Here is a 27,733-nt window from a genome sequence, read left to right as displayed (position 1 = left end):
AGCAAGCTGTTTTGAGGACGGTTTTGCTACAGTAACATTTTCGAATTTCTGGAATTTTACACCTCTCAATTAAATAAGAAAGAAAACATAGTTAATATTGTCTAAAAATCATGATATTTTTTGGGAGGCAGATAAAAAGACAAGAAATTTATTTTGGCTAGATGTGATACATTAAACATAATGAAATTTGAATTATAAAATTTTAAAAATGGGTAGAATTTAAAATTTTTTGAATTTTTGGGTTAGCTAAACCTTTGATAAAAATGAAATAAAAATATGATAATTCATAATTTTTATTTAGTTTAATAAGGTATTTTTTATTGGCCCAAGTTTTTATGAAAGTTTTTGAATTCCTTCGCAATGCTCAAATTTGAATCAAATTTGATTCCTCAAATTTTAATTTATGAATTTTCTATAGAACTTGGGCCAATAAATAAAAAGTACCTAACTAAACTAAATAAAAAATTATGAATTATCATATTTTTAATACATTTTTATCATAGGTTTAGCTGACCTAAAAATTCAAGGAATTTTGAATTCTACCTATTTTTAAAATTTTATAATTCAAATTCCTTTATGTCTATTGTAGCACATCTAGCCAAAATAGATTCCTTGTCTTTTGATCTACTTCCCAAAAAAATATCATGATTTTTAGACAATATTAACTATGCTTTCTTTATTATTTAATTGAGAGAGGTGTGAAATTCCAGAAATTCGGAAATTTTACTGTAGCAAAACCGCCTTTGGCTGAGTCAGGGTTGCTTTTCAAACGGTTTCGTTAGTTGGAGGTGTAGAATGTCCGGTTTTGTTGTTCAAGGATCAAAATCGGACTATCGTGATAGTTGAGGGTTGAAAAACAGACTTTTCCCTAAACATTAACACCCATTCCTCTTGAGTTGAGCTCCTACAGGCGGCGGCGGCCGAGAGCCAGGGACGGCGGAGCGCAGCATGGCTTGGACGGCCACAGGCACCCTGTGCTGCCGCCTCATCCGCTTCCCCTCCGCCCGGTGCTCTCCCCCGTCGCGGGCCCGGTGCTCTGCGACCTCTGCTGCGCACAGCCCCGACGCAGTCGACATGGAATATGCCGACCTCAACCTCCGGCCGCTCTACCCCATTGTATGCACTCCACCCTTCTTCCCTTTGCCCCTATCCCACTGCTGTACCAATCCCACCGCTCATCCGTCTCTGTACGCAGAGGGGCCAGCATCTGCGCATCCGGCAGCACGTGAACCCGCTCAGCTCATCCTTCTCCGTAAAGTCCTCCCAATTCCACCAATATTTTAGGATTGCCAAGTTAGTACAGGCCCTTCTCGCATTCCTCTAATTTGTTCTCTGTTGCGCGGTGTGTAGGAGCCCACGGAGCCGCCAGAGTGGAAAGAAGTGTTCGAGGACCCCCTGCTGCCCCTCATGGTCGACATCGGCTGCGGTGCGCAATTTGGTTTTATTCATTTGTGACAATGTATTGGTTAAAGAAAAGTTATTAAGGAATGTTGACGTTTAGGGAGTGGCAGGTTCTTGATTTGGCTTGCAAAGAACTCCGACCAGAGGCTGAACTACCTTGGTCTGGAAATCCGGCAAAAGGTTTGTGCTTGTTTTCTTTTGGAATGGATGATTCGTTGTTGAATTCTGTAGTTTGATGATGTTCTGCTTCTGTTTGTGTAGTTGGTGGAGCGAACACAATTTTGGGTGAATGAATTGGGGCTTCGGAATGTGTAAGTTTCCTTACATCTAAATTAGGCATTTTCTCTTGCTTATCAATGCAATAATGTAATATCATTTGGAACTATTCTCTTTTTACAGCTATTTTATGTTTGCAAATGCAACGGTGTCTTTTGAGCAAATCGTGTCATCGTACCCTGGTCCCTTGTCACTTGTTTCAATACTGGTAAGTGTAGCCGGGTGCAGCATTGGAGTCTTTTTAGTTATATCTGTCAGCTCAGTGATAGCTATGCGGGTTCAGTGCTTCGGTTTCCCAATATTATGGAAGTGAGGTTTGAAATGTCTATCTGCTGGTTTTTTAGTGTCCTGATCCACACTTTAAGAAGAGACATCATAAAAGAAGAGTTCTACAGCCACCACTGGTCGATTCAATCACCAAGAATCTCTGTTTAGACGGACGGGTATGGCAGTTCTTTACATAGTTCAAAATGGTTTTCTTCATGAAAAAATTATTTTTTCTGTTTACTAAGCTGCACTAAGGTTAGGGTGGTTCTCTATGCATCAATCTTTTCCAAAAAAAATGAACTAGTCTTGTTCAGTTGTAGACTAATACCAATTTGTCAGTTTTAGACCTCTAGCGTACTAGTGGATATTTTTAGGTGTGATTTCATTTAATTTCACCTTGAGAAAATGTTATTAAAAATCCAGTGTAATTTCCCTGCATTTTCATAGAAGTCAAATATCAGTCATTTGCAAAAGAGGCCTTTGTTGAAAACTATATTCTCATGATTTCTTATTAGTATAATACAACCACTTATAAGCCAAGGGGAAGCATGAGTTCCATCGAGCAACTAAACCAGGCATGGTTTAATTGTAAGATCATCTTAACGCTATCCGACATATGCACGTGCTATCTTACACCTTAGGTGTAGCTACAACCAACTAATTACCGAACAAATCTGCGTGCGATTAATGAACACCATTTTACTGAACGTGATTCAGTAATATGGCATCTCGGTTCAGTAATTTTTGGTCAGTTTGGTCAGTAATTTCACTGCTAGGTGTAGAATACACGCTACACCTAGGGTGTAGAATAGTATTACCGTATATATTTATCATCTCAACTTAGTAGTCAAGCTTTGCCTTGCTAATGTCGGCATGAGGCATCATAAGTTTATCTGACTCACTATTACTTCACTCATAGTAATAAACTAATAATGCATGATCTATGCATTGCACGGCACGAACTAAAATTAAGATAACACAATGCATAACTATCTTTCCATACCAATATGCTTCTTTACATTAAACTAAGACTAGTTTTCATTATGTGCCTCATTTTGATTTTTGCAGTTGAGATCTTCCATTTGTGTATAATGTCTGCAGGCATATGTTCTTTATTTCATCACTTTGACATCTTAGCGTATGTGATGTACTAGGTTCTCATTCAATCAGATGTACTGGAAGTAGCTGCAGACATGAGAAAAAGATTTGATGGGTACTCTGACATTTTGGCACATGTTGATTGTGTTGATAAAGATCTTCATTGTAACAATGAAGGATGGCTTCTGGACAACCCAATGGGAATCCGGACAGAAAGAGAAATCCATGCGGAGCTAGAAGGTGCCACTATATACAGGAGGATGTACCAAAAGATAAGAGATGCTTCTCACTAATGGTTCATCGGATCATCAGCTACAGAAGTTGTCAAAGCAGTAACGGCTTATGTCTTCCTGCTTGAATGATGCATCACAACAACCATTTTTTGTTGTCACCACAAGCCTATTTCAAAATTAAGTGTCCTTTACTGCATCAAGCTTCATTACACTTCTGACAGCAGTGCAGATCCTCATCTTTGTTCACCTGATGTGATGAGTCAGATTAGTCAATGCTTGGTGGGGATGACAATTGGCAGGGCAGTTCATTTGTTACATCAAACTATGCTTATGGTGTTTGGCATCTGCTAGTGTCTGTTCCAGCATTCAGGTCTGGGAGTCACTCACCGGAGATTGGTTGGCATACAATTTCTAGAGGCAATCTAGATGAGGCTATTTGGTGTACAGTAGGATTGCAAACATGGCTCACTCAGGTCATGTACCTTGGGTTCAATATAGAAAAGGGAAGGTCAGACCATGTCACATTAAGTTTGCTTTTGAGTTGCAGATCTCTTTTTGGTTCAAAACAGTGTTGTAGATCTTTTAGTTTCCTCTGTTACCGAAGCCAGTTGTTTGGGATCCTATAATAACAATTTTCTCGTTGCGAGTATATGGATGTGGAATTCTAGGCATTTTTGCTGGTGAAGCTGTGCGCTCCAAGCTAACTGGAACTGGATCACTGTTTATTGTATTGGTATCATACTAGATAGCTACAAGTTATTACACATTCTTGTGTGCAAGACTTGGTTATATATGCCTTGATCATGATGATTGAAACCATCGCGTAGATTCAGTTCATTTGATTTCTATAAACAAAGTATCCAAGATTGCCCAGTTTGGCCAGAAAACTTTTTGAGTTTGCGGGAACAGAAACTGTGTGCTTGCGTATCACAAGTTCCATATTCTAGTCCTACCAAATTGGCATATAAAAGCAGCCAACAGCAGGTTTGGTGCTGGAATTCTTTTCGATATGCGAAACCTTTAGATTTGGCAGCTCGTGCGATGGATTCTCCTGCAGTACAAGCTTTGATTAGCCAAAACGTAAGGCAGGGTCAAGAACATAGCCCGGCTACAGCATCAGGAGCAAAGATTTTTTTTACCGACCGGTCCCCTGAAACCGCCGGGGTCCGGTTCCGGTAAACCGAACCGGTTTGACTGGAAACCGATAAAAACCAGTCAAATTCAAATTTCAAACTATAGACGCTAGTTCAATGGTTTTCACCGATTAGCCGACCGGTTTGACCGGTAAATCGGTCCAGTTTGAGTGGAAACCGGTCCGTTGAAAAAAAAAAACCTACTTTAGTTCAAAATTTGAATTTTTGTATAACATGTTTTTAACCTAAATGAACCCTCCAACCCTTTTTTTACTACTTTTACATTAATATAATGTATAACATATTTACATTATATTTGTATATTTTTGTATGCACGCTTTTTTATTTAAATTCAAATGCCCGTAAAGTATACCAAATGAACGAATATTTGAAAAATTTTGACACCATTAAATTCATCGCAACTTGAAGTATTTTTAGAAATTTTTGAGATTTTTTCATTTTTCGGAATTTAAATTTGGGCCAGTTTGTAACCGCCCCAAACCGGAACCGGTTACCCTGATCAGGAGGCGTCTCCGAGTGGGCATTTGCCTGAAATTCATTGTAGGCGTAAAACTTTGTTGATTATTGATTGCAAGTAGAAACAGAGCAGGATCCAGCAACAGCATCATGGTACGCAAGGAATAAACACTGTTCTACCAACATGAATAAATAGGAATCTGACATTCGATAGAAACGCATGATACATTAGAGCAATGTTTACAACCAAGCAATGTTTTCGACTAAATCTACAGAATCGAACACATCGCTGGAAATTGTGTACAGACAAACTGAGGTACGAAACCCATACAGGATGTGGCCTCTCTGTACAAGGGTACTCTCAATATACAATGGTGGCATACTACTGGAAGATCAACTCCTAAAACTAGAATATTAGAGATCAAGTTTGATACACCCCACAGATACATCCACTCATCAAGTTGATACATGGTACAACAAAGCACTAGACTATGCATGAGACCTGAAACAATTGGAGAACACAAAGGATTATGTGGATGTCATACGAAAAATTATGGCATTAAAAGTAGAAAATGGAGCAGCAAATGACATACATATGATGGAGGTTGAGGACAAATTAGCACTTTGATAACCGGGATATCCTTGACTTGCCCTTTTCAGTTGGATATTTCCAGATGATATCATCTAATTTGCTGCAGTAGTTATTTACAAACTGTGATATAACAAAAGTTGCAGTGTTAGCTAAGTGTATTCCTGGTTCAAAAGTAATCAAACAGGTCAATTTGTACTTTCACATTTTTATATTTTTACAGACTAATATGCGTGTCAGCCGACAAGCAACTGTCCCACAATTACAGTTACTGCTGTCCTATGTATATTTGTACCTATTAAATGTATCTGTTGCAGAGCTGTAAGTAATATAATTGATTGCAATCATGTGAGTGTGAAAGAAATGCTCTGACCATGTTATACTCTGAAGTATCTCCGGCTGCTCTTTGTAGTTCTACCATGAAGATTGATGGAGCAACTTCGAAAACCTAAAACCAGAGAAAATGAGAAAAATGGGGTAAAGTACATTAGAATGCAATAAAACAAGAAATACACTCGAGCACAAGAAAGAGAACAAGACTCACCTCAACCATGATTGAGAGATGACTAGTCTTGTTTGCATTTAGACCTTCCACCCTCATCTGAATATTATAGTATTGCAATTAGCCAGAAAATAAAATACACCCACAGTAATGCCAGCTGACTATCAACTAAAAGTAATTGGTAACATATAATCTCAAAAGAAAAATCTCCTGAAAATTATGTTACATGGAAATAACCTGAACCTACAATTTTTCATCAAAACATTTGTAACATCCTGCACTATGCAAAACAAAAACAACAATGCAACTGGCCAAATAACAAAGTGAATATTAGAGATATATTGTTGTATTTCCTTGTATTGAGTTTACTTGTACTCCAAGCCATACGACAATATATAATAGAGGTCACCCCCCTCATTTGGGTGTGTGGTGTTTCCCAATTCTCTACATGGTATCACGAGTCCGGGCCAAACCCTAGGCCGGCCGTGCCCCTCTCCCCCCTCCGCTGCCCTAACTCGCGCGGCAAACCCTGCCTGCGCGCCCACCCACCACCTGCCGCCGCCAACCCTAGGCTGCGGCACCTCCTCCTCACCCCTGCGCCGCCTCCCTGGTCAGCCCCTCCTCCCTGCGCCACCTCCCTGGTCGCTCCTCCTCCCTGCGCCCTCCCTGGTCGGCTGCAGCAGCATCAACAGATTGCATCTGCAACAATCTGTTGATGTCTTGTGTCACCAACGACGGTGACACCCTCGACGACGGTGACTCTCTCCTCGACGGCATCTCCTCCCTCTTCGTCGACGACACCCAGCCGCCGCCGATCCCCATGGCTGCGTACGCCGCCGTCTCCGTCCAGGCGCACGTCCCGATCAAGCTGGAACTTCGCTTCTCCAATTACACCAAGTGGAGCAGCTTCTTCGAGGCCATGTGCGGCAAGTTCGGCCTCCTCAGCCACATCAACAGTGCCCCTCCCCCTGATCCGCGCATTGATGCATGGAACGAGGCCGACTGTGCCGTCCGCGGCTGGCTCTATGGCTCCGTCACCGAGGACGTCCTCGACTTCACCATGGCCGCCAACCAGACAGCACGGGACCTTTGGGTCGCCATCTCCAACCACTTCCAGACGAACAAAGCTCCTCGTGCCATCTTCTTGAGTCATGCGTTCCACGCAATAACTCAAGGGGATATGTCTGTCCACGAATATGCCCAAGCCCTCAAGAAGGCCGCTGATGCTCTTCGCGACGTCGACAAGCCTATTGCCGATTCTGAGATGGTTCTCGCCCTTCTCGCTGGGGCTGATTCTCGCTACAGCACCAGTGGAGAGATCATCGCAGGAGACGCGACCATGACCTTCTCCAGGGCTGTAGATCGGCTTGCCCTCCAGGAGCTCCGCCTAGCAAATCAGTCAAAGGTGGCTGCCTCCTCCGCCATGATCGCCTCCTCCTCAGCTGGATGTGGCTCCTCCTGCCAATCTGCATCATCTTCGACCTCCATCACGTAGCAGCAGCAGCAGCGCCCTCCTCAGCAGCAGCAGCACCACCCACCTCAGCAGGGCGGTCAGCAGCAGCAGCGTCGCAGGAGGGGCAGACGCTCCAACGGCGGCCAGCAGCAGCAGCAGCAGTCGCCTCGCACACCTAACCCTAGCGGTCCTTGGGTCTGCATCAACCCATGGGCTGCTTTCCAGGGCGCGCAAGGTAGCAGCAATGGCGCACAATTCCAGCGCGGCGGTCAAGGCATTCTGGGCGCCCCTCCTCAGGCTCACGCGGCGATCACCTCCCCTCAGGCGCCAACTCAGTCCCCTTCGTGGGATCAGGCTGGCCTGATCGCTGCCCTCCAGCAGATGGCGCTCGAAGGCAATGCATGGGTGATGGATACTGGAGCTTCTACTCACATGCACTCCTCGGAAGGTATACTTCTCTCTCGCCTCCCAGCTGCTTCCTCTTCGATTACTGTAGGCAATGGTGCACATATCCCTGTCATGTCCCGAGGTTCTTCCGTTCTACCCACAGATACGTCTAGATTCATTCTGAACAACGTGCTTATCGTTCCATCTATTATTCGCAACTTACTTTCTGTTCGTCAATTCACTCGCGATAATCGTTGTTCCATTGAATTTGACGCCTCTGGTTTTTCTGTTAAGGACATCCGGACGGGACGAGTGATCCTTCGCTGCGATAGTACAGGCGACCTCTACACCATCCCATCAGTCGCCCCCGCAGCCGCAAAAGCCATGCTTGCCGCCCCTTCATCCTTGTGGCATCGTCGCCTTGGTCATCCTGGTCCAGCAGTCTTAGCTACTTTAAAACAGAACAATTTAGTTTCATGTAATAAAGTAGATCGCTCGCTTTGTCATGCATGTCAGCTTGGCAAGCACGCGCGTCTTCCGTTTGCTACTTCTACTTCTCAAACTACTTCACCTTTTGAGATAGTTCACTGTGATGTCTGGACCTCGCCGATTGCTAGTATTTCTGGTTGTTCCTACTACTTGGTTTTGTTGGATGATTTTTCGCACTATTGTTGGACGTTCCCGCTTAAGCACAAATCCGATGTACATCAGCATATCGTTGATTTTATTGCTTATGCTCGCACTCAGTTCGGCCTTCCCGTTAAGTGCTTTCAAGCCGATAATGGGACTGAGTTTGTTAACCACGCCATGCACACCACCCTGCGCGCAAATGGTGTTATCTTTCACCTCTCATGCCCTTACACCTCTCCACAGAATGGCAAGGCCGAACGCATCCTTCGAACTCTTAACAATTCAGTGCGAACCCTCCTCATCCATGCCGCTATGCCGCCCAAGTATTGGGCTGAGGCGCTAGCAGCAGCCACCTATCTGCTTAACCGGCGCCCCTCCTCCTCCATTAGTAACGTGATTCCCTATTTTCGCCTATATAATGCTTATCCCTCTTATGATCACTTGCATGTCTTTGGTTGCTTGTGTTATCCTAACCTACAGGCCACCTCTTCACACAAGCTCGCTCCACGCTCGACCGCATGTGTCTTTTTGGGATATCCGCCTGATCATAAGGGTTATCGCTGTTTTGATCTTACAACACGTCGCATCATTATATCTAGACACGTTGTGTTTGATGAGTCCACCTTTCCTTTCGCTCATGAGACTCATCCACCCACCACCAGCTCTTTTGATTTCTTACTCGGTCGCGACTTGGATATTGCACCTTTGTTTACTAATCATGCAGCTGGTGGCTCTCCTACGGCTGCTCCGTCTTCCATAAACGTTGAGCAACCGTGCTCGGCACCTGGTGGGAGCGGTGTTCAACCCCCACTAGAGCCCTCGGCGTCTTCTTCGGGCGGGTGTGGTTTCGTGCCCCCGTCCGGTCCTTCGGCGTCTTCTTCTACGGGCGGGACGGATTCCAGCCCACTTCCTGCGCCAGCAATAGCAGCTGATCCACCTGCGCCAGCAAAAGCAGCTGAACCACCTGCGCCTCCTGGAGCACCTGGTGCTGCTTCTGGTGCGCCTGCTGGTGCTTCTTCTGGGATGCCTGGAGCGCCTGGTGCTGGAGTTCCTGCTCCTGGAGCGCCTCCTGGTGGTGCTTACCTAGCGGGCGCTTTGATCAAGTCTACACGCGCCGACCAGCGGCTGCTCCTACTACTACATCTGTTCCTGGACGCTTCGGTCAAGTGTACAGCCGCCGACCAGCTGCTGCTACGGTGCCCTCTTCGCAACCTGGTCGCCCTCTTCGCGAGCTCCCTCTACCGCAGCTGCAGGGCCACTACCTAGGCCCTCTTCCGGTGCGGTCTTCAGAAGCTCCTCCTAGAGAGCTTCCTCCACTTGAGCCTCCCCGATGTCCGATGAGTGGTTCTCCTCCACCGCCGGTCCTTCGCCGCATTACTCGACTCCAGTCTGGTACAATTCAGCCAGTTAGTTACAAGAATTTGTCTGCTGATCATGTTGTTGCTTCACCCGTTCCGGCCAATTATCGCAGTGCACTTGCGGATCCTAATTGGCGAGCAGCTATGGCAGATGAGTTTCAGGCTCTGGTTGATAATGGTACTTGGCGCCTTGTTCCTCGGCCTCCTGGAGCTAATGTGGTTACTGGCAAGTGGATTTTCAAGCATAAATTTCATTCAGATGGTTCTCTTGCACGTCATAAAGCTAGATGGGTTGTTCGTGGATTTTCTCAGCAACATGGCATAGATTATGATGAGACTTTCAGTCCTGTGGTCAAGCCTGCCACCATTCGTACTGTTCTTAGCCTTGCTGTATCTCATCATTGGCCTATTCGTCAGCTCGATGTGAAGAATGTCTTTCTGCATGGACATCTAGATGAGACAGTGTACTGCCAGTAGCCTCCTGGTTTTGCTGATCCTTCACATCCAGATTATGTTTGTCTTCTGCAGGAAGTCGCTTTATGGGTTGAAGCAGGCTCCTCGGGCATGGTACCAGCGATTCGCTACATATATTCGTCAGTTGGGGTTTGTTACGTCAGTCTCCGACACTTCCTTGTTTGTTTACAAGGATGGCGCCAGCACTGCTTACCTGCTTCTCTATGTCGATGACATTGTTCTCACTGCTTCGTCGACAGATTTGCTTCTCTCCATTATTGATCGCCTTCATGCAGAGTTTGCTATGACTGATCTGGGTGATCTACATCACTTTATGGGGATTTCTGTCACCCGTACTTCAGAGGGTTTATTCTTGTCCCAGTGACAGTACGCCTCGGATCTGCTACAACGCGCCGGTATGAGCGAGTGTCACTCTACCTTGACGCCAGTTGATAGCAAGTCCAAGCTGTCTGCTACAGATGGTCCTCCGGTTGCGAATCCTTCAGAGTACAGGAGTATTGTTGGTGCACTGCAGTATCTCACTTTGACTCGTCCTGATTTGGCCTATGCTGTTCAGCAAGTCTGCTTGTTTATGCATGATCCGAGGGAACCACATCTTGCACTCGTCAAGCGGATTTTGCGTTATGTCAAGGGCACTCTGGACACTGTTCTTTCTTTGGGAGTTGGCTCTGTCGACACACTCACCGCATATTCTGATGCTGATTGGGCTGGATGTCCTGATTCCCGATGATCCACCTCAGGCTACTGTGTATATCTTGGAGATAATCTGGTGTCTTGGTCCTCTAAACGCCAGACTACAGTTTCTCGTTCCAGTGCTGAGGCTGAGTACCGGGCAGTGGCGCATGTTGTTGCTGAGTGTTGTTGGCTCCGACAGTTGCTTCAGGAGCTTCATGTTCCCCTCGCCAAGGCTACCGTTGTTTATTGCGACAACGTTAGTGCTGTATATATGACTTCTAATCCCGCCCATCATCGTCGCACAAAGCACATAGAGATTGATATTCATTTTGTTCGTGAGAAGGTGGCTTTGGGAGAGATTCGGGTCTTGCATGTCCCGTCTTCTCATCAGTATGCTGACATCATGACTAAAGGACTTCCTGTCCAGTTGTACATTGATTTTAGGACTAGTCTTGGTCTTCGTTTAGCTCCGCCTACGACTACGGGCGGGTATTAGAGATATATTGTTGTATTTCCTTGTATTGAGTTTACTTGTACTCCAAGCCATACGGCAATATATAATAAAGGTCACCCCCTCCTTTGGGTGTGTGGTGTTTCCCAATTCTCTACAGTGAAGAGTTATATCACTGGCAATACAATTCAACACTGTTAAACCAGTGGTACGAAAGATGAAATTACATATGTTTTGCTGAGTTTAATATAATTTGTGCGTGGATATTGTTATTGATGTTGTTAATCGTCACATTGGAGAAAACATAGCATCACTTTTGAAGAAACCACAGTAATTCCATTTACAGACCACAACAAATCTGAAGGGGAATCAAGCCAAGCTTATTAAAACCAGAACATAGTCAACTGTTAGCAATTACAGAGATGAACGGAACAATAGCCTTGCCTGCCGAGGTCTAATGCCAGAAGGTTTGCATGTCAAGGGAAAACAAACTTTACCTTGTAATTACGGATGTGCGTCTTAAATCCCATTGATTGTGCAACAACCTCCATACTTGACAAGATGACCTTAGCAGGTTTGCGCGATAAGAATCTATTCCGAAGCTTGTCATAGTCCTGTAGGTCAAGCAATTATTAAGGCTGAGAAGAAAACACACAAAATCAATACTGTAAAATGCTTGCAGCAATGACCATGGCATATATAGAAGTATAGAACCATCAGCTTAAAGTGCTCGTAAAAAAGAGTACATGATTCTTAAACATTAGTGTTACCCGCATACTCTACCCCATTTAGGATACTATGAATTACTGTTGGTGTATATGTGAGCCCATATATAGAGGCCCATCTAGAGGCCCATGTATAGGATCTATATATCCCACCCTTCTAGGGTTTGGAGGAATACAAGTCATTATTCTCTCCTACATAATATCAGCTAGCTCCACCTCTCTTCCTCTAGCTGCCGCCGCCGCCGGCACCATGGCCGGCCGGCCACCGCCGCCGCCCCTCCCTTCCCTCCCCATTCTTCCTTTCCCGGCGGCAAATCCCATGCCTCTGCGTGGATCCCGGCCGCCGACTGCTCCTCTATTCTGGGCGCCCCCTCCTCTGCTCTGGGAGCCCCGCGGGCGCTCTACGCCGCCGTCGCGCTGGCTCCAGCCGCGGGCGGGCTCCCTCCCGGCGCGAGTCCTGCCTCCTCTGCTCCAGCCTGGGATCAGGGCGCCGCCACCCCCTACGTTGCCGGCACGGGCTCTGTGCGGCCGCCCTACGCCGTTGCGCTGGCCGCCGCCGCCGGCGCGGGGCCGGCGCAGGCGCGGGCGCCCTCGCGTCCCCTGCGACCCCCGCGATCTTCGCGGCCACCGCCCCTGCGACTCCCGCGGGCACGGCAGGCGCAGCCCCCGCGGCCCCTGCGCCCCATGCGACCTTCGTGGGGGCGGCCTGCCAGGCCTGCCCCACCCCTGCGCCTCCCGCGGGCGCCCCCGTGGCCCCTGCGCCCGTGGGTCCTGCGCCTCCCGCGGATCCCGCGGTCCTGGCGGCCCCCGCGTCGCATCCCGCGGCCGCCCCCTGGCCCCTGCGGCTGCTGCCACTGCCGCTGCTGCCCATGCGCGCGCGGTTGGCGCAGGTGGCCCTCCTCCTCCTCCCTGGCGCGGCGTGCCTCCTGCGGCACCCGTGGCCGGCACGGGTGTTGCCCCTGCTACCGCTGCGGTCCATGCGCGCGCGGCTGGCGCAGGTGGCCCTCCTCCTCCATGGCGCGGACTGGGTATGCCCCTCGCGGACGCGTCGTTCGCCGCCGCCGCCATCCGCAGAAAGGAGCCCCTCGTCGCCGGAGCTGCTACGGCCGACGCCGCTCTCGCCGCGGCCCTCCTCGCTGCGCAGGCCGTGCGGGTCGCCGCCTCCCTCGCCGCCTGTCGGTGTCCCGACCTAGGGGCCTGGATCCCAACTGGTAAATGCTGCGTGTTTCCTCGTCCCAGATGATGATGCAAGAGGCAATCACAGTAACGCACGGTTTATCCTGGTTCCGGCCGCAGGGCCGTACGTCCAGCAAAGGGGGTGTGCGAGGCCACTGTATTATCTTGCACCCGGAGTGCTTGTAGTAGGGGATACAAGCAAGGCGAGAGAGGGAGGGAAGCTCCCAAGTCTCTGCTGGGAGTGGAGTCGGTTGAGATGAGTGCTCAGTAGTCCCTGAACATCCTCTTGGAAAAGAGAGAACCAGAGAAGGTTTAGCCAGAGTCTAGCGTTCCGACCTGGGTAAGGGGAGCCCGCCTCCTCCTTTTATAGTCACAAGGAGGGGCGGCGTGCATGAGTGGGGCATGAAAGTCGTTGTTTTCCCCTGAATCGCGGGGTACAGTGGTCGAATACTGTAGGAATACACTGTGGGAAGGCAGCGCGCGTCGCAGTCGTCCTCGATGTTGTCCTTGGCCCTGCGAAGATCGCGCCGGTCGTCCTGCAGTGTCCCTTCAGGCGGCGTGGTGGTGCGACGGCCCCGGACCCCCTGGTCGGAGTGCGGGCGTGCACACTAGAAAGTCCGGGGGACACGTGGAAGTCCTGAACCCCTGAAGGGGAAGGTCCAGGACTCCGTCCATCTTGTACTGGGCGCCCCTCCCGGAAGGACACGTGACGTTACCGGACCCCTTCCCCAGCGGGAGGTGAGTCCGGATGGTCGGAGTCGGCAGAACAGTAACGGGAGCAATGCCGAGCCTGTCTTGTCCCGCATTGCAGGTCACAAGGCACTGCTACAGCATCCGGGATGGTGGAATGGCGACCGGAGTCAGCGGATGGGACCCCGGTCACATCCACTGTGGGAGTGGCGGCCTGACGCCGCCCGTCCTTTGAGCCGTGGCGGAGTGGCTGGCTTTTAATGCCTTCGTACGGCGAGCAGTTGGGTGGCGAGGTTGTTTGTCCCTTGTGCCGAGGGGTGGCCTCGAGCGAGGCGAAAATTCGCTACCCTCGAGCGAGGCGGAGATGCGGAGTGCAGTCGAGGGATCCCGACGGGGACCCTCGAGCGATGCGGAGATGAGTCACCCGCTCAAGGGTAGATCCGCTACCCTCGAGCGAGGCGGAGATCGTCCAGCGGGCCCGAGAGGGACCCTCGAGCGAGGCGGAGATCGTTCCGCGGGTTCGATGGGGATGTGAATGGGCCGCACGCTGGGCTTCTTTGAGTCCTTTCCCTTTTCCCGAGTAGGAAGCAGGTCGTGGGCCTTCGTGGGCCCAGTTGTTTTAACAGGTGTTTTCTCGAGTTCGGAGCGATCTTAGTACCCCGATTTGGGTGTCCCTAATTGTGGTACCCGACAGTAGCCCCCGATGCTTTGGTCGAGTCAGGGGATTCGGCCAAAGGGTGATTCGGCGATTTCCCCTTTGACGTGATCGGTCAATGTCGCGCACCCGCCAGACGCGCCTGAGCGCCGTCCCGGCGGATGTGACAACTCACCGGTCGGGGTAGTACGCCCGTGGGAGGAGTGTTTCGGGGTGCGCGCCTCTTTGTTTGTTTGCTTGAAGGACAAGACGTGTCCGCGTGCTGAGGGGGGGCCAGGGTGACGACGGCGCCTGCTGCTCGGCAGCTGGCGCTCCCGTCGTGCTGTCCCGCTCGCAGGGCCTGGGCCCTGCCTTCCCTGGTTGCTTTGCGTTGCTTTGCGGCGCGCCGTTCGAGGGCGGTCGGCCTGAGCCGATGCTGTACCGCTTAGTGTCCAGGGGCTCAGCTCCGCTTTGTTTCGTCTGGTCGTGTCTCGGCGCGGTGACCGAGGACATCCTTTACTCGTGGAGCACCGCGTCGTCACGGGCGATACAAGCCTCCGCTTTTCGACAAGCTTGAAGCTTTGTGCCCGACGCAGCTATAAATAGGGGTCGTGAGGTCCCCTTTCCTCTCCAACCTCCCAGCTCTTTCTTCCAGCATTGCCTACCCTTTGTAATGTTCCTTTTGCCCTTTTGGGACCGGCCCCCAGGTGGGGTGGCCTGGCTTTTTTAGGTTTTTTGGTGCTAGAAGAATGCTTGCGAGCGGTAGGAGAAGACCGGAGTGGGCATGCGCTCCATCCCTCAGGTTGAGTGGGATCAGCAGAAGAGAATTGGGCCCATAGGGTCCTGCTCCTGCGATGTCCCCTAACCTGAAGGGGGATGGAGACGCCTGACCATGGCGTTAGTGCCAGGTTGGGCGGCTGTTCTTTGCATCGTCCCCCCAGGCGACGAGGTTGCCCTTGGGGAGATGGTACGGAGGGCGCTGTCCGCCAACTCAACCCCCCGCATGGTCTTCGGTGGAGGAGACGCCAGAAGAAGGCTTGCGAGGAAAGCATCCCGCTGGACCCGTGTGGTCTGGGGGCTGCTCCTCGCATCCCTAGCAGCCTCGCTGTTGCGTCGGCTAGAGGCTCGATGCCATTCTTCGTCGCTTGTTCCTCCCCAAGACAGGGAAAATTGCCACGTAGGTGGCAACGTGTTTGTATCTTTCGATGGCTTCGCGCCGGTGACCTTTTGTAATCTTTATTCGCATTGAGCAATAAAGTTCTCTTTCTCCTCTGCGGGGAGGATCATCGAGGGTATAGGGGTGTACATAGAGTCACGACCCTCGAATATGTGTGAAGTCACCTTCGCGGGGGCGCGTCAGCGCACCCGCGGGTGTAGCCCCCGAGTCCTTGGAGGAGAGTTTGTGCTCGTCCAAGGGCTATAAACGCTGTCCCCTGTGTAGCTTTACTGGGGCGGCTGCCCAGCATCTTTTTTCAGCCGGCATCGGCACTCTTTCAGCCGGCCTCGGCATTCTCAGTGCCGGTACAGTGGCCCGGCGCTTAGCTTAACCATCAGGAGAGCACACGTTAGCAGCGGAGGGTTTGGTTTAAACACGTGGAGTCTTCACGATTGACGGTCGTCGACTTATTCGAGGGTGTGGTTTGAACCGCGGTGTGCGAGGAGCCCCCGAGCCCCTGCCCGTGTAAAGGCATTCAGGGGAACTCTCGACTTCGATTACGACCCTCGTCGCCCTTCCGCAGGGAGGAGGGGTGAAGCGCACCATGCTACCCATGCCCGGGCCGCGAGCTATGGCTGCTTCAGTGAGCTATTAGCGGGTTGTTCAAGCGGACGTCCGTGCCCCGTTCGATAGGGGTCGGCTCGTGGTCCATAGACACGTCTCATAAAGCGCTCGCAAGGGTTCGCTAGGCGGGGCTCGAACCCATTCGGTAGGGTTCGAGGGCTCGATGCTCTCCCTCGATGGGATCCCCCTCTAGGCACCCTCGCCCGGCCTTGAACACTGCGTAGGATGTCTCGAACTCCGCGTTCGAGAGTAGCTTGTACGGCACATCCTGCAGTCCCTGACTCTGGTGATCTGGGGCGCCTGTCGAACCCCCTGAAGGGCCAGGCTTCGACCCCCTGATCAGTAAGGTCTCGAAATGCGATTCTTTCGAGGGTAAAGAGACCCCATGAAGGAATATTCCGTCGTGATCTGAAAACGTCGCAGAGTCGCAAGCCACGCGCGCGCGGGTCTTCCGCCGGTAGCGGGCGATGTGGCCCGATCTGTGCGGCACGGTGTGGGTGCGCCTTTTCAGGCGTCAGCCTCGGGCAGACGAAGCGGCGTGGGCGGCGGCTGACGGATGGGATAGCACAACAGTCGCACCGCGCCTGCCGGTTACCGTGCCGCATTTATTGCTGCGTGTGCGCGTGGGAGACTCCGCGGTCATGGGCCCATCCGTCGGTGATAGCATAATATGAATAAATATGAAGGGAAAGGGGATATTTTGGGTTTACCTGGCCATTTGCCTCCATCCTGCTTTGCCTTCTCCGCCTCCGTCGCTTCCTGAACCCGTAGCCAAGAGCGAGAAGGAGGAGGAAGAAAGAGAAAGAGAGAGACTTAGCCGTTTCGGTGCCTCCTTTCCCGCATCCTCCCTCGACTCGCGGAGATGTCGGACATCCAGGAGCCTCTGCCATGGGGGAAATCCTCCGCCACCGTGGCGGTTCTGGAGCAGCTGGTCGCCGACCGGCTGCTGCCGCGAAACCCCGACTCGGGAGCGCCGGCGTGGATTTCCCCGCACCCAGACGAGACCGAGCCGAAGCCCCCGCAAGGCTACGTCGTAAGCTTCGTGCGCCTCCATGAGCGAGGCTTCAGCGTCCCCGTCAGTACGTTCATGAGGGCCTTGTGCGAGTACTACGGAGTGGAGCTGCACAATTTCAGCCCCAACTCCATCTCGCAGGCGGCGGTCTTCGTCGCCGTCTGCGAGGGGTACCTTGGCATCGAAGCCCACTGGGACCTCTGGATCCATCTGTTCCGCGGCGAACTCTTCGTCGAGGCGGTTCGCACGCGCCGGTGGCCTGACGCTCCACGTCCGCCCGACCCGGAAGAACTTTTATATCTCGAGCAAGATGACGACAAACAACTCCGGGTGGAGCCGAGGGTGGTTCTACCTCCGGAACCACAAGGGTGCGCTCCCGGCGTTTACTAACAAAGTTCTCCGGGAGCGACTGCCGAAGTGGGACTGGGGGTATCGCCCCCAGCGCAACAAGCCAGGCTCGAGGGCCTCACCGACGCGCTGGCGCGTCTGGCGAGGAAGGGGCTGACGGCAGCGGCCGTTATCGCGAACTTCCACCGGCAGAGGGTTATCCCTCTCGTGGAAAGGGCCCTGCCGATTTTCGAGCTCACCCCCGGGAGCAAGGTTGAAGGCTCGAGGACGTCAAGCAAGCTCCTCTCCCACACCAACGCCGCCCGGAGGGCGAGGTACGCGGTGGCGGAGTTTCCCCAAAATCCCGAGGATCTTTGGAGGATCAAGATGCGCCCCGAGCCGGGGTATATTTCCCTGGTAAGTTTTGGCTTCGAACTCGTCGTGTGTCGTGTAGTTCCCTTTTCCTGACCCCATCTCGGGCGTGTTTTACAGGGGTTGAGGTGCGGCATCTCGAGGCCCCCGGTCTCGGAACAGCGCCTGATCAATCGCCTCCACGCGGAGAAGATGAAGAGGCGGAAGGACGTGGCGGAGGCGAAGGTCGAGAGGAAAAGAAAGAGGAAGGCGAGGCACGACAAGGCGTGCAAGCTCGCCCGCGCGGAGGGGAAACCGCAACCCGCCACTCCCGAGTCCTCGGAGGAGGACGAGGAGGAGGCCTCGGGTGCCGAGGACCACGCTCTGAGGAGCGACGGGGAAGGTGCGGGCGCGAGCCCCCCACCGTTCTACCTGTGGGACGAAGAAGAGGGAGCGCCCGTGGCGCCAGAGGAGCCGAGGGCCGTAGCGGGGTCACCGGCGAATCCCTCCCTCGAGGGCGCGGCGCGGGAGTCATCCCCGCCGGCGGCCGGCAAGGAGACGCCCGCGCCCCAGGTGCTGATCCGTGGCGACGAGGCTGCGGCGGGAGAGGAGTCGCCCGTGCTGGCAGCCTCGAGCCAACGGGCCGACACGAGGGGGGCGCCCTCAGGGCAGTCTTCGAGGGACAGCACGATGCCCCGGGCTCGAAGAAGCGCCGCGAGGAAGCGGAGCATGAGCGCTCGATCTGGGTAAGTATTTTGGACTTCGTTTTTGTCACGTGTTTGGTGGATTTCTCGATCCTGTTGTCCTCAACTCGCGTCTCTTGATTTCCAGCCCCGGGGCCGTCCCCAAAGATGCAGTGCAGCTTGCCCCGGCCAAGGCTCTCAAGACCGGGGCACGCAGCACGCCGCACACGGCGCCGCAGCCCCTGCCTGCCGTGAATCTCGAGGCGGCGGCCGCAAGGCTACGGGAGGCCATGGCTCGAGGGGCCCAGGCGGCGCAGCAAGCTCGGGCACAGGAGGGTGACGTCATTCAGAGCGACGCCGGCCAGAGCGGTGCCGAAGCGGCTGCTCAGGCTGCCGATGCCGAGGAGGCCGGTCAGGGCGGCGTGGTCGGCGCCACCCTGGCAACCGCAGAAGTCGAGGCCGGTCGGGGTGACGCGGCAAGCGCCGCCCGACCGGATACGGAGGAAGAAACTGGCGGGGGCGCACAAGAGCGCCCCACCGGCCAAGTAGAGGAGGACACCCTCGTCCCCGAGCCCTCGGGGGCCGAGGGCGAGGGCGTCGCAGAGGAGGCGGCGCAAGAGGCGCCGACGGTAGGAGTTTCGCTCCAGCCTCAACGCAGCCGATGGCTAGTTGTGGCTGCGGGGGGGGGGGGTATTTGCCCTTTGTACTTTTTTTGTACTATCTTCATGTCCAGTCTTGAACACCGCTGCGTCGGTAGTTCAGACTGCGGGGGTGGGGGTGTTGGCTTTCTTGTTGTCCAGTCTTGAACACCGCTGCGCCTGTTGTTCAGACTGCGGGGGGGGTGTTGGTGTATATGTGAGCCCATGTATAGAGGCCCATTTAGAGGCCTATGTATAGGATCTATATATCCCACCCTTCTACGGTTTGGAGGAATACAAGTCATTCTTCTCTCCTACAATTACCTTGGGCGCGACACTATTCGTAAGAGTATTTACTCCCCCGTTTAGGACACAGATGCAGTCAAACTTTTGAATCTTTGACAACCAATATCTTTTAAAAGATTTGGATTGGGAACATCATGATGTGAAACAACTCAAAACCCGAAGTGGACGGGGAAGGCATATGTCTTGCTCTTGGTCAGACAAGCCAATATTTATGACGTTTCACTCCAACAAGTAAACATTATTTGAATAAAATGAATTGTAATTTGTGCCATGTCTACAACATGACGATGCAGAAGATACAAATTCGAGTTAAGTCCGGTCTTCACTTTTTCAACAATTCACTTTTACTAACAATAAGCAACGACATCACCATGTGCAAACAACATAAATGCATGATAATAAGAGAACAACTTGTATAAGGGACTTTATATGACAACTAAAATTTCTTTGTCAAAACATTAATTAGCATAAAATAACTAGCATCCTACCTGTCTGCGATCAAAGAGGGCTGCAAGATTCAATCCTCGTGAAAGAATGATTAGGTCAAATGCATTAAGTGTCAGAGGACCTGCTTCATCATCGAAAGCATCCTCATCATCCTCCTGAAATCAGAGAGAACAAATTGAAAAAAAAAAAGATATAAATATGTACTAATAAGTACAAAGTACACCAGAGTTAACCTCAAAACACTGCTTTCTTATTAGTTTACTAAGTAGCACAATGGAACATAATTACATCAATAAAGTCACCCCACCTTTGTATTTCAACCAGATAATTTATCCATAACTAAACAACGGGAAAGAATGATCTGGCAAGTTCTGACAGGAATTCTGCCCACTGTAGCTATCAGGATGATAGTGGCAAACCAGGCAGCGAAGATACAGTCAATAATGTGCAAGGTGATTCCAAACACAAATGTATGCTCAGATGGAGTAGGAAGTTTTCCCCTACATGGGATCTTTCTTTTGCAGTGTGGCTGGGTGTTCCATTTGGGTACTGTGAGGGGTAGAGGGCTATTAATTATGACGTGTATGAAAAAACAAGACTGGGTGGGGTATGACGGCCCCAACCATTTTTCATTAAGAGGAAGCAACCGGCTTCCCGGTCGAGAAAACCACCCTGGCTGCGGCAGCGAGGGGGAATTTTTTTTACCCACAGGCGGAAATTCGCCCCACGCGGGGTTCGAACCCTAGACCTTTGGTGTAGACCTGTGGTGTGCCGCTAGAGTGCTTCGACCAGCTGGTCTAGCATCCTTTGGCGACATGTGTATGGAAACTCAAAATCTTGTTTCAAAATGCTATTACAAACAACTACACCATGGTAAAGAAATGAAGATGTCATTTAGGTGTTACTTCCTCCAGTCATTGTTTTAAAGGCGACAAGGCGACCTAAGGTGAGCTGGGTACATGCGGACGCCTAGGCGGCGCGGCGCCTAGACGACAAGGCGTGGCTGTAGCCCAAGGTGAGCAGATACACCTGGACGCCTAGGTGATGCCTTTAAAACACTGCTTCAGTTAATTAGCTTATGAACTCAAGATTTTGACTCTGTCCCCAGAAAAAATATCAATTTAAGAAATGGGAGGGAGCTGACATTGCAGATGGTGCAACTATTAGACATATTTGCTAATGAGATATGGAAATAAGAAAGAAAAGAAAGATGACTACTTTGAGATATCATATGAACGACAGCTGGACATTGAATAAAAATATTCTACAGGATTCCACGTAAAATAATTTGCCAGAAAATGAAAGCTATTCCTTACCCAAGCATAACATAAAGACAAAAAGTTAAAAACTGCTACCTTCTCATAAAAAATTAATAAAAAGAGGTTATATAAAGGCTTATCAATAATGGAATATACCAACTACTGAATAATGAGAAACTAAGGGGATTGAGGTTTATTTCTTTAATGAGCAAAGACACATTTCTGCACAGGTAGGGTTGCTAAAATAAGCCCAATTTGTCTCAAACTGTTTCTCTTTCAAGGTTATCTTCCATTCTTTTAGCAATATATATTGTGACAAGGATGACAGCCTGTGGGCAGAATATCTGACAATGTATTTTGGTCTTCTAACTGAATAATTGTGAACAAATACAAAACAACTATCTGATTGATTACTGCATCATCTAATAATTCTCTATGACTAAATAAATTACATAAGTACAAAGAACTCAAGAAAGCACTGGAGTGAATGGATAAATATGTATTGTATCACATAGCCTTTATCTTATGAGCAGGATTGGCAAGTGAAACATTTTGCCACGGTTCTACTGGAACCAAGTGATGATATTCGAGTACACTGCATACTATGCCTAAATGCAATCTATTCCCAGCCAAATTAATACGAGGTGAAGGTCTATACCTCAGGATTATCAAATGCTGCATTAACATCATCAAGGTTGACTTCTTCACTTTCTATTTCTTTGATAGGTTCGTAATTCTTCTGAAACCATTCATCATTTCTGATCTCTTCTATCCTGATTCGCTGTTCCAAGTCAGAAAGCATATCTAGTCAACAAACACCAATGATGATAGCAACCATCAAAGATTTGATGTACTTGTATAGTTGTACGTTATATGGAAGATCATCCCTTTTCATTTAACTTATAGTTGTCTTTATATATCTCCCAACTGCTATCTTAACTGAATCCAGTAAAAGAATATTACATATCTTTAGTGGAACGAAACCGAAGCAATTATAAATTCACACAATCAAGATGAAGTACCGAACGATATCTGCCAATGAGATCTAGCTTAACCGTATTAAGAAAAACCAAGAATTGGTTATTAGTTCAGTTTGTCAACTACTCTATAAATGGAGTATATAAATATGTATCTTTAATGATGTGAACTCCTATAAATGTCTGATTTGAATAAAATTGGCAACATACCAAACTGTAGTTGCACATTTACTCGAGCAAACCTTATGCCACGGTGCTAACATGTCAAAAATTACAACTTTAACATACAACAACAACAACATAGCCTTTAACATATTAAAGCACTGCAGTCTTAGCAAGTTTCTTCCATCTAAATAATTGTCAAGCTCAACTTACTGTATCTGGATTTGGATCAAGAATTCTACGAATCAGTGACTTTGCACCACCTGTAAACCAGGGTGGGAATGAATATTCTGCACTCTCAATCTGTATTAAGAAAAGAAAACAGTAAGATATAGGAATTCCATTCCACAGAACTGCCAGTTACCTAAGAAATTTCTTGTTAAAACCAAGACTGAAATATATATTTGGAAGGAAACTGAATACAAACTACAAAGGATGAAAGTAAAAAATAGCAATATACAGTTCAGCTTCAAAAGGCAACAAATACTCTTATAAAAGCATCTCTTCTAAAGAGCCAATGTTTATTTCCTTTGAATCTAAACATGCCAAGCTGTAGTTGTACTTCTTTACCTCCCTGTCTCTTTTTTTTTAATAAGTAGTACATGTAAAAACAATGTTAGATTAGTAGGTATTTAAGCTCATTTACCATTTACTTAGTCTATTTATTTATATAGTGACTGTGTGGTGGTGGAAAAGTTGGTATTATGTTACATTTCACATCCAAGCATGTCACAGGTTAGACTACTCAATTCAATATGCACTAATTTGGTAATCTCAGGGGTGTTTTTCATAAACTAGTACCACCCAGTCTGCTCAAACTCACTGTGAAAGTCTATGCAGATCAGTGCATACTGAGAAAATGTTATGGGTAGAAAGTAGTGTTCACGCCGTGAACAGTAATGGTCTGGGTTAGATTTGACATATAAAGATTCCATGCAGTGTTAACAAAAAGAATGTATATAATTCCTGTTTGCAGTTCCTAATCCATTATCCATATGTATTTCATCTCAAGAGAGGTGTTGATTTGGGGCAAACCTTTCCATAAAGGGTAGTCAAGTCTACTTCATCGAATGGAAGATAACCTGCTAACAGTACATATAAAATAACTCCACATGACCATGTATCAGCAAGTGCTCCATTATATCCTTTATGACTGAGAACCTGGTCCAGTAGATGAAATGAACATGTTGGCACAGTAAATACACAAGGGAATGTTTGTCATGTATAGGAAGCTGAGTTTATCATGAAAAGGATAAATAGTAATTAGTTATTCGTAATTGAAAGAGTCAAGTTTGGTGCAAAGACATGTACAGTTGAGCAAAGGTACAAGTTCTACACAGAAATCGCCAGCGGAATAGAAATTCTCATGCTCTCCTTTATTTGGTTAGTTCAGTATATAGATACAGGTATGGCTTTTGTTATTTCAGTGAATCGTCACTTGCACTCCGTACTTGCAGGTGATATGATTGAAATAAAACTATCATGACATGTTACAAAGCAGAATGGAATTTCATCATGCATGGTTCTTAAATGTTTGAGTATTCAAGTGCCATAGTTTTTTTTCTTTTTCTTTTTTTGTGTGTGTAATGAAAGGCATAATGAAGGTTCTTCACTGTTCACTCTATTAGCATTCGGTATCCACACATGAGAGCTACAAACATCTAATACGGAGAAGTTATATCTCAAAGCCACCACTTCGTTGCAAGGGTATGTTTAGCAATTGTTAAAAGAACTCATTGTATAATTCAGATAATGTACCTCTGGGGCAACATAATTCGGTGTTCCACATGTCGTACGTAGGAGGGAAGATCCCTGCAGTTGACCAAAAAGCAGCTTAAGAAGAGATCAAAAAGTGAAGTATGATAAAGCTTCAGAAAGATATACACCTGGGCAGGCCATGCACTCAGTCCAAAGTCTGAAATTTTAAGATTGCCCTGGGAATCAAGGAGGAGATTTTCGGGCTGCATGTGTGCAAAATGAGATTAACAAGTCCATGAATTAGCAAAATGAAGACTTAATCATTTTTCCAATTGAATGATCACCTTCAAATCTCGATGGTAGACTCCTTTGTTGTGACAAAAATCGACACCATCAATAAGCTGCTGGAAGTGTCTGCGTGCATCTGCTTCATTAAGTCTCCCATGACGAATCTGGAAACGGTATGTTTCACAGTATCATTAGATTTCTGTTTCTTGTAAATATATTGTTCAACCTGAACCTAAGTAAGATTAAAGTACATACAGAAAGTGTGCATACAAATCGAACTCCTTAGATTACTACAAACATGTAAGGGTATGGGTAACACATTCAAATGGAATTAGAATTGAATCCATAAATACCATCCAGAAGCGATGGAAATAGTAAACTATAATGACATGTTCTTTTCTGCAATTATAAATTAAAAAAACAAAGATTATTAAGGGAAATGCATGTCATCTTGATGTTTTTTCCCATGTCCAAGATATGTACTCCTCTTACAGAGAAAGCACAAGTGACTGATCGAACATCCAAGAAGGAATGTGACAGGCATATAATCTAAACAGCAAACATATGGATCATACTTATTTTGCATAGGTCATATCGAAAAGTCAAAGAGTGAAAAAGACAGTTATCAATAACAACAGCAGTCTTACAATTTTATCAAATAGTTCGCCGCCAGTGATGAACTCCAGGATTATAAATATCTTCTTCCGGCTTGCCAGAACCTGAACATAACAGAACGGACAGCAAGGGTACTTTAAAGACGACAAGTGGTGAGAAAGAAGTTAAACAGTGGTTTATAGGAAGAGAAAGATAAGTGTACCTCGTGTAGCCTAACAACATTGGGATGCCTGACAAGCTTCATTATAGATATCTCCCTCTTAATCTGCATAAAAGGATTATGTGTACGCAGGTTAGTCACGCAAGGACATGTATCATTTCAGCTAGCTTGTGCAGCTGAACACCACAAAGCTAGTACAGCTATTACCTGTTTAGAAAATATTGCAATCCACATCATTAAACTTGGCACAGAAATTTATTTATTTATTGAATGAAAGAAGAAGCCATGGCAGAAACAGTTAACGAAGATTGGATGCACATCCTTTGAAAGCGAGGAGAAATTCGTCCACTTAAACGACACGGGAAGGATCAAACTAGCAATAACTCGATCCATTGAGCTATTATCCTTTGATACAGAAGAAAAACGGATTGGTCGTCTTAAACGCAAACCAAATCCACAACACGAACCTACCGAGCGCGGAATCACGGAGCAACGGAATGCCGAGCCATCCCGACAACATTATCTATTTTGGGGAATCAAGAGCAGGAGCTCCCAATCCTCGACCAACCCCCAATCAACTGGATAAGGCTAGTGATGGGAACCGAATAATCCGACCAGCGGACCCTAGCACGTGCACGAGAGGGAGTAGAACCGAAGGGAGGAGCTCGAGCGGGTCACCTGTTCGGCCATCCTGTGCTTGAGGATGGAGGAGCGGTCGAGCACCTTCATGGCGACGCTCTCCCCGGTCTCGGTGTTCTGCGCGAACTTGACCTTGGCGAAGGTGCCCTCCCCGATGGTCCGGCCGACCTCGTACTTGCCCACCCGCCGCAGCGCCCCGCCGCCGCCGCCGCCGCCTCCCCCCACCATCTCCGCGGCCTCCCTTCCTCCTCCGTGCGGCGAAGAGTCGCGAGCCCGGTGCGGAGTGTCGCGCCGCCGCCGACGGAGCTGGGGACCGAGCTGCTCAGGCGGTCGACGACGCCATTGATGGGAGCGAGAGATTTCGGGCAGAGCAAAGCCTGCGTGTGAAGCGGAGAAGCCTCCTTTTTGAATGGGGAATTTACAATTTCTGTGGGCAGGCAGGCAAGCAGTGGCAGCTGGTTGAAGTTTTGTGCTAGTGGAGTGGGAGTTGGCTTTTGGAGCAAAATCCGAGGGCGGAGGGGTGTTTCGCCTTTCGTGGAGCAGGTGCGTTGGTACGGCCCGCTTCTTTTTGAAAAAACAAAAAAGAAGGGAATTTTATTTTTTTGGCGAGGAAAAAGCAGGGAATTGAATCGGGAGAGATACATCGATTAATATTTCTGGTGGGCGAAAGCGTTTTGCGCGCGGTAAGAAAAATCAAATCGAGTGAAACGCGACGGAATTCATTGTGTTGTTGAAAAGAATGCATTGCCTAGCGTCACGAGTTCACAATCACATCAAGACGACTCCTCGGTTGCGTTTCGTCAAAGGGGGCACCTTATTTTCAAAAGAATGTTGAAGTGATTTCCGTTTCGTGGTCTCCAGCTTTTTCCACTTCGTTTGGAGTCATCCACAAAGCTAGTGGCACTTGCATTTGTGTCCCCAGACTTAGGCTTATCCATTTGTTTACACTTTGAGCCATTGGCATTTTTACACCTAGTTTAAACGTTTGTTACCGTTAGCATCATTAAAAAAGGCTTGATGAAAAAGACGCGTGTTTGTGACGAGAGAAATAGCTTCTAACAGTTCCTTCGAATTTGAGTCCGTGACGCATGGATCTGATCCCATGTAACTGGATACCCCCTTTAATCAGTACTACGAGACCGAAACTTGCAACACTAGATATTTAACTCAGTACTAAAGCCTATTGTTAGTACCGGCTGTAACGCAAGCTGGCGACCACTTTAATACCGGCCAGTCTTTCCCGCCTGTATTAAACGGCTTCTTCCCTTTTCTTTCTCCAAATTTAGTTTTATTTTATTTATTTATTGTTGTTTATTGTTGCAGAATTGTTATGCGTACTTGAGCTATATTATACTATACGTGCATTAGTCACAATCGAGCTAGAGTAATATATAAAAATAAATAAATATCACGATCAATCATGTATAACAATTATTATAGCGATTATAAACTAAATTGCCAACTAACTACATCTAAAAAAATTAAATTATTACATGTGCAAAAATTATTATAATAATAAAAACTAAATCACATGCTAACTGCATCTAAAAATTTTAATTATCATATGTGTTATAATAATTATAAAAATAATAAAATAAATTATAGGCCGACTACATATAAAAAATTAATTATCACATGTATAACAATTATAAACACAATCACATGCTAACTACATCTAAAAGTATTTAATTATTGCAGTGCAAGAATTATTATTATAATAATAAACTAATTACCGGTTAACTATATGTAAAAAAAATACACT

The 27,733-nt window shown here is 48.2% G+C and overlaps 2 protein-coding genes across 6 annotated transcripts; one reads left to right on the top strand and one right to left on the bottom strand.

The window, feature by feature from the left end:
- Window positions 1–856: 856 nt before the first annotated feature.
- LOC120707112 (tRNA (guanine-N(7)-)-methyltransferase-like) lies at window positions 857–3,960 on the top strand. Its single transcript, XM_039991893.1, has 8 exons — window positions 857–1,116; window positions 1,196–1,252; window positions 1,351–1,426; window positions 1,502–1,581; window positions 1,663–1,712; window positions 1,801–1,885; window positions 2,022–2,120; window positions 3,099–3,960. The coding sequence occupies exons 1-8, from the start codon at window positions 949–951 to the stop codon at window positions 3,333–3,335; spliced, it is 852 nt and encodes a 283-aa protein (XP_039847827.1). The 5' UTR covers window positions 857–948; the 3' UTR covers window positions 3,336–3,960.
- Window positions 3,961–5,062: 1,102 nt separating this feature from the next.
- On the bottom strand, window positions 5,063–26,431 carry LOC120707111 (CBL-interacting protein kinase 8). 5 transcript variants are annotated; one of them, XR_005688816.1, is made up of 15 exons: window positions 26,011–26,429; window positions 25,375–25,437; window positions 25,205–25,276; window positions 24,614–24,721; window positions 24,458–24,532; window positions 24,330–24,383; window positions 23,607–23,732; window positions 22,785–22,874; window positions 22,091–22,213; window positions 20,215–20,328; window positions 11,902–12,018; window positions 6,019–6,090; window positions 5,848–5,922; window positions 5,479–5,577; window positions 5,063–5,387 (listed from the first exon to the last, which is right to left on the bottom strand). XR_005688816.1 is itself a non-coding variant. In XM_039991890.1 (15 exons), exons 1-14 carry the CDS (start codon window positions 26,197–26,199, stop codon window positions 5,502–5,504), a joined length of 1,374 nt encoding a protein of 457 aa, XP_039847824.1. In that variant the 5' UTR covers window positions 26,200–26,428; the 3' UTR covers window positions 5,063–5,387; window positions 5,479–5,501. The 5 variants fall into 5 exon arrangements, 3 of the variants coding, with proteins under 3 accessions (XP_039847824.1, XP_039847825.1, XP_039847826.1); XR_005688817.1 differs by having other exon boundaries at window positions 6,019–6,075; window positions 26,011–26,428; XM_039991890.1 differs by having other exon boundaries at window positions 5,479–5,597; window positions 26,011–26,428.
- Between the last annotated feature and the right edge of the window lie 1,302 nt (window positions 26,432–27,733).

This window comes from Panicum virgatum, chromosome 5K (genome assembly GCF_016808335.1).
Source record: "Panicum virgatum strain AP13 chromosome 5K, P.virgatum_v5, whole genome shotgun sequence".
Taxonomy (NCBI): Eukaryota; Viridiplantae; Streptophyta; class Magnoliopsida; order Poales; family Poaceae; genus Panicum; species Panicum virgatum.
The sequence above is the reverse complement of the archived record's forward strand: the minus strand, read 5'-3'. Positions and strand labels throughout refer to the sequence as shown.

Coding starts and splice junctions, on each gene's coding strand:
- LOC120707112 (XM_039991893.1), top strand. CDS start 949: ATGGCTTGGACGGCCACAGGCACCCTGTGCTGCCGCCTCATCCGCTTC. Junction 1,117..1,195: donor TCCGGCCGCTCTACCCCATT/GTATGCACTCCA, acceptor CTCTGTACGCAG/AGGGGCCAGCATCTGCGCAT. Junction 1,886..2,021: donor TGTCACTTGTTTCAATACTG/GTAAGTGTAGCC, acceptor CTGGTTTTTTAG/TGTCCTGATCCACACTTTAA.
- LOC120707111 (XM_039991890.1), bottom strand. CDS start 26,199: ATGGTGGGGGGAGGCGGCGGCGGCGGCGGCGGGGCGCTGCGGCGGGTG. Junction 25,277..25,374: donor ATGTTGTTAGGCTACACGAG/GTACACTTATCT, acceptor TGTTATGTTCAG/GTTCTGGCAAGCCGGAAGAA. Junction 5,923..6,018: donor ATCTCTCAATCATGGTTGAG/GTGAGTCTTGTT, acceptor CTCTGGTTTTAG/GTTTTCGAAGTTGCTCCATC.